The sequence below is a fragment of the Callorhinus ursinus genome, unplaced genomic scaffold, assembly GCF_003265705.2.
Source record: "Callorhinus ursinus isolate GAN/ISIS: 27379988/994484 unplaced genomic scaffold, GSC_fseal_2.0 scaffold106, whole genome shotgun sequence".
Taxonomy (NCBI): domain Eukaryota; kingdom Metazoa; phylum Chordata; class Mammalia; order Carnivora; family Otariidae; genus Callorhinus; species Callorhinus ursinus.
In genome coordinates, this window is record NW_027397168.1 from 1,368,459 (window position 1) to 1,374,070 (window position 5,612).

Below are 5,612 nucleotides of genomic sequence, written 5' to 3' on the forward strand. Positions count from 1 at the left end.
CCGGAGCGTGAGGCTGACCTGTCCAGAGAGTTGGGGGGGGAGTCCCTGGAACCGGAGCGTGAGGCTGACCTGTCCAGAGAGTCATGGGGGAGTGGTTCCTGTGGAGTGTGAGGCTGACCTGCCCAGGGAGTAAGGAGGTGTGTGTTTGGGGGGGGGCTGGTGCCAGAGTGTGAGGCTGACCTGTCCAGAGTCCCTTGACCAGGTCTAAGGCCCTGGCCCCCGGTCATTGTGGCATGGGGCTTGCAGCTGAGGGCATGTTCACAGCCTCCTCTGGAAATGAAGAGGGATCCCTGCCTTTCCAGGGCAAGGTTACAGAACTCTTCCCATTCCTGCCTGGCACTTCTCTGCTGCACCCCTCTCCCTGCTACCAGAGTGAGGAGAGAGAAACAGTGGGAGGAAGCACTGCTCGCAGCCATACTGTTCTTTGCTGATTTTGCTGAGTAACACCAAATATCACATAAATATATCACATCACAAAGCGGAAACTACCTCCTTTTTACAGATAGGACACTGAAGCATGCAGAGGACAAGTAATCACAAGTGAGTGGAGGAGCCAGGATTCAGATGCGGAACTGGCTGACTCCCGAGTCCCTTCTGTACTGACTCTCATGTAATCCCCTCTACAACTGCTTGAGGTCAGTATCCTTAACCACTTCAGACAGTTGAAAAAGTGACTGCGAGAGGGTAAATAACCCCAAGGTTGAGATCCCACAACCCCCACTGAGCAAGTTTCTGTTTCTCAAACTCTTTCTAATTGAAGAAACTTGGCTCGGAGTGGGCAAGGGACTTCTTTAAAACTATAGTTTGTCACAAAGCAAAATGGGTCTCTTGGTGTTTTGTTTTTGTTTGTTTGTTTTTTTGGTCCAGTCTCTGTAAGCCACATGGACTCTTTGTTGTAACAGAGGTAATACTTCCCTTCCGGGAGATGGCTTTTTCTAAGTGTTGTTAATGAATGGGTGGCTTTGAGAGAGAAGGAAGTTGTGTTCAGCCTGAAAACTCAGAGCAGAGAAGAACCCCAGCTGTAAATTATAGGTGTCCCTGTGAGTGCCTGGATTGTAGGGGATTTTGGGGTGGGAGTGGGGGAGTGAGAACAGAGGGAGCTGAAGGGAGGAAAGAGTTTCTAGGCAGTAATTATTAGAGCTACGCAGCTTCTCAGTACTCCTTTCTCCTCTCCCAGCTCTGCCCTCTCAGGGTAAAGCCCTTCTCCTAATGAGGAACCAGGAAGAGGAGGAGGTGATGGGAGTTGAACTTCTTAAAGCCTCGTCCCTGGTGAGTTACTATTTCCTCTTTCCTTTTTTTTTTTTTTTTAAGATTTTATTTATTTATTAGAGAGAGAAAGAGAGAGAGCACATGAGAAGGGGGAGGGAGGGAGAAGCAGGCTCCCCGCTGAGCAGGGAGCCCGATGCGGGACTCGATCCCAAGACTCCAGGATCATGACCTGAGCCAAAGGCAGTTGCTTAACCACCTGAGCCACCCAGGCACCCTCCCTCTTTCCTTCTTAAAATACAGTCTTGCTTTCCAGGATTTGGTAATGTTTGTTTCCTTCTGAAGTGTGTCTGCTTAAGAGTTCACCCTGGGGCCTATTTCCTCCCTTTCTGGGGAGTGATGGGGGCCATAGAGACAGACTCAAAAACCTAGTGCTCTCTCAAGAGTTTCCTTTTCTTCCTATAGCTGTTTAGTTTTCATTCAAGAAATGACCCACTCTGAGCTTTTCCATGTACTGTTTTTTCATAAGTATATGACAACACAGAAATACAGTCCTTGGAGAAAATTTGAGAGCCGTGATCTGCCTACTTCCTAAGTTGCCATCCTGGCTTTCATAGAGCTTATAATCTGTTGGAGAGATGAAAAGGCAGCGAACATTTATTTATACAATGTGATCAGTGCTGTAGGTTTAGACTAGACTTCCTCCGGAGTAGTGAGGAAAGACCATTCATAGGCCATATGAATACCTTTGGGTGAGTTAGAAAAAGGTGTCCGTTCCTCTGGAGCGGTGAAGCTTTGTGACAGGCCACAATCTCGCAAGAGGAAATCTACTTTATTTTTAGCTCCCTTTTGCCTCCTTGGTGAGAGATCCTTTAATGGCATATAGCCTGCACAGTCATGCTCCCTGTTGGAGGGAGGAGGGGTTGGGAGGTGTGATTCCTGAGTTGTATCTTGAGGGAAGAGGAAGATATCTGCACGCGTGGGTGAGAAGGCCAGCATTTGAGCCAGCGTATGCATGACCTGGAATCATGAGCATCTGAAAATGCCAGGTAATGTTCTATATCCTTTTTTCTTTCTAGGGTGAATGCCATAATCTATTTAATCAGACCTTTGTTCCAAAGGTAAATTATTGCCAATGTTCTATTATTTAACTGAGATTATTGCAGTGATCATCTTTGTTGTTGAATTTTTGCCCTCATCACTGATTATTTTCTTGGACTAAATTCTAATTTTTCATGTCTTGTGGATTAGAGTTTCTCAAGCTTTACTCCAGAACAATTTTAATATTTTTACAACCAATAGTAGATTTAAGAACTGTAATTCATGTTCTGATTAAAGTGAACTGCTAAATGAGTGTCATCAGCAAATTTTATTGTAAGAAATTATAAAATTTGATTAATAAACTTAAAAAACTTACCAAATAAAAAGTAACAGGATAGTAAAATTGTCTTTATTTTATATAAAAGACACAATGAGCAACTTATATCAAAGCAAAACACCTTTTCTGATCAGATATAATGCCACAAAACATGCACTACCAATGGAACTTGTTTCCTAAGCATTTAAACATTAGTAAGCAGTGTTGTTATTTGTGAGAGGGAACTATTTTAAGAGTGGCAGAGCATGGCATAAAGATTAATAACAGGACTCTGGCAGCAGACTTCCTGGGTACAATTCCTAGCTCCACTGTATACTAGATCTATCACCTTAATTTCAGTTTCCTCAACCATAAAATGGGAATAATACTAGTAGCTAATTTACAGTACTGTTGTGAGCATTAATGAGTTAATGCATTTTAAGTATTTAGAAAAGAACCTGGCACGTAATAAGCACTATATAAACGTTAGCTTTGTATGCTTCTATTTGCCTGTATAGCTACTGTTAGCCTATGTGCCCATGTAGTTCTTCATACAATATGTATCACAGACATTATATACACAGTATATATATTTTCACACACATATATATATACACACACATATATTTTCACATATATGTGAAAAACTACAATGTGATGTTTGATGCATAAGAAACCCTAAACATCAGGAGGCTTTTTATATCCAATGGAATGTTAATTTTAAAACTAATAATAACTTACACTGAATTTGGGAGAATCCTTGTTCTGGGTAAGATGGACTGAGCATACTTTACCCTGTCTTTCCCACTGAAAGTTGCTATAGAACCAGAACAGCATGCATGGAGCAGCAATCTGAGGTCTCTAAAAAGTAAATAGTAGCAGGCTGATTGGGGAAGAAACCCAAAATGTGATGTGTTTACCTTTTTTTCCCCCTCCCAGTATCTCGTACCATGGATTCAACAAAGCACAAAACCCAGAAGGGGGTTTTGTCATGGATAAAAAGAACTGCAGGAGAAAACCTAGTTCAGGCTCAAGAAGTAGGAAGGGGATCTAATGCTCAGAGAGGGTGGATGGAAATCTACCTTAAAAAAAAAAAGTTCTCTGGGCGCCTGGGTGACTCAGTCGTTAAATGTCTGCCTCAGCTCAGGTCATGATCCCAGGGTCCTGGGATCGAGCCCCACATCAGGCTCCCTGCTCTGCGGGAAGCCTGCTTCTCCCTCTCCCACTCCCCCTGCTTGTGTTCCCTCTCTCACTGTGTCTCTCTCTCTGTCAAATAAATAAATAAAATCTTTAAAAAAAAAAAAAGTTCTGTTTTCTTGTGCCCTGAGACAGTAGCAGTGGGGTCTGCAGAAGTCTAAAACTCTGAAGGAGGAGAAGTTTTCTCTGTAATTGAAGAAGCTATGTTCCCCAGAGGGTGGAGTAAACTCTTATTGCCTTTTTTTTTCTGCTTCTGTTCTTTCCTTGCTTGGCCCCAGGGTTGGGTACGGTCAGGGTAGCTGCACAGTAGAGTGGAATAAATAAGCCCCAGTTATCTGGCCAGAGGACTAAAAAGGGGGTCCCCTAGGAAGTAGAAAACACTGGAGAGACCACAGAGAAGGAGGAGCTTTGGAAATCAACCATTTGAAGTTGTTCATGAACTCCTGGGCTCACTCTTAAGTTGCTCATGCATGTATCTGGCCCTGAAGAGCATACCACAGTCTATGAGAAGTGAAATCCAGGACAGATCTCTGGCCACCGAGTAGTACACAGTAGGACAGAGGTGAATGTCACTTCATAGGCTTTGGAAATGGAGCCCGAACAAAGTATCAACATTCTCCATATAATTTAAACAAGATATAGAGTCTTGTAACATCTAAAATGTCAAGGATACTACCTAAAATTACTCAGCTTATGGAAAATCAGGGAAATTTCACTTCACAGGGAAAAAGATAATCACCAGATACTAACATTGATGTGATGTATATGTTGGAATTATCTGACAAAGATTTTAAAGCTGCTATTATAAAAATGCTTGAACAAGTAAACACTCGTGAAGCAAATAGATTGTCTCAGCAAAGAAATAGAAAATATCAGTAAGAAATCAAAAATATAATTACGAAAATAAGCTCACTGGATGGGCTTAGTGGCATTATGGAGATGACAGTGGAAAGAGTGAACTTGAAGGTAAATAGAAACTATCTCATCTGAACGATAGATAAAAGATTGAAGAGAGCCTCAGGGCTCTGTGGGACAATAGCAAATGTTTAACATTTGTATCATTTAAGTCCCAAAAAGGAGAAAGTGAAGTGTAGAAAAAATACTTGAAGAAATAATGGCTGAAAAATTCCCAACTTTAGTGAAAGACATAAACTTGTGCCTCCATGAAGTTCAGCAAACTCCAGCATGATAAACTCAAAAGAAATCCTTGCTTGGGAGCTTTATAATCAGACTGCTGAACACTACAGGTAAGGGGAAAACTCTTGAAACCAGCCAGAGAAAAATGATGCTTAACATATAGGGCAGCAGTGATTTCAGTTCTGTGGATTTTCAATCAGAAATCATGGCAGTCAGAAGGAAGTAGAATAACTTAAAAAGCACTCACAGGAAAGAACTGTCAACCCAGCATTATATGTCAAGCAAAAATTGCCTTCAAACTGAAGGTGAAATAGTTTCTCATATGAAGGAAAACTAAGAAAATTCATTGACAGATTTCTAAAAGAATTGCAAAAGGAAGTTCTTCAGATAGAAATTATAAGAAGGGAACTGGAACATCAGGAATGAAGAAAGTACAACAGAAATGGTAAATATGTATGTGTAGATACAGTACACTGTTGTTCTGAGTTATTTAAAATATCTCCAAAGGGGGCGCCTGGGTGGCTCAGTCGTTGAGCGACTGCCTTCGGCTCAGGTCACGATCCCGGGGTCCTGGGATCGAGCCCTGCGTTGGCTCCCTGCTCGGCGGGAAGCCTGCTTCTCCCTCTCCCACTCCCCCTGCTTGTGTTCCCTCTCTCGCTGTGTCTCTCTCTGTTTTTTTTTTTTTTAATTTTTATTTTATTTATTTATTTGACAG

General features: G+C 42.1%; 1 protein-coding gene across 1 annotated transcript in view; it reads left to right on the forward strand.

Annotated features, from left to right (window-relative positions):
- Positions 1-5,612, forward strand: part of LOC112806529 (uncharacterized) — a 41,765-nt gene that overhangs the window by 5,662 nt on the left and 30,491 nt on the right. The window contains exons 2-3 of the mRNA XM_025849280.2: positions 503-635; positions 1,178-1,269. Coding sequence (XP_025705065.1) covers positions 1,210-1,269 — 60 coding nt within the window. The 5' untranslated portion in view covers positions 503-635; positions 1,178-1,209. The remainder of the gene's footprint in view (positions 1-502; positions 636-1,177; positions 1,270-5,612) is intronic.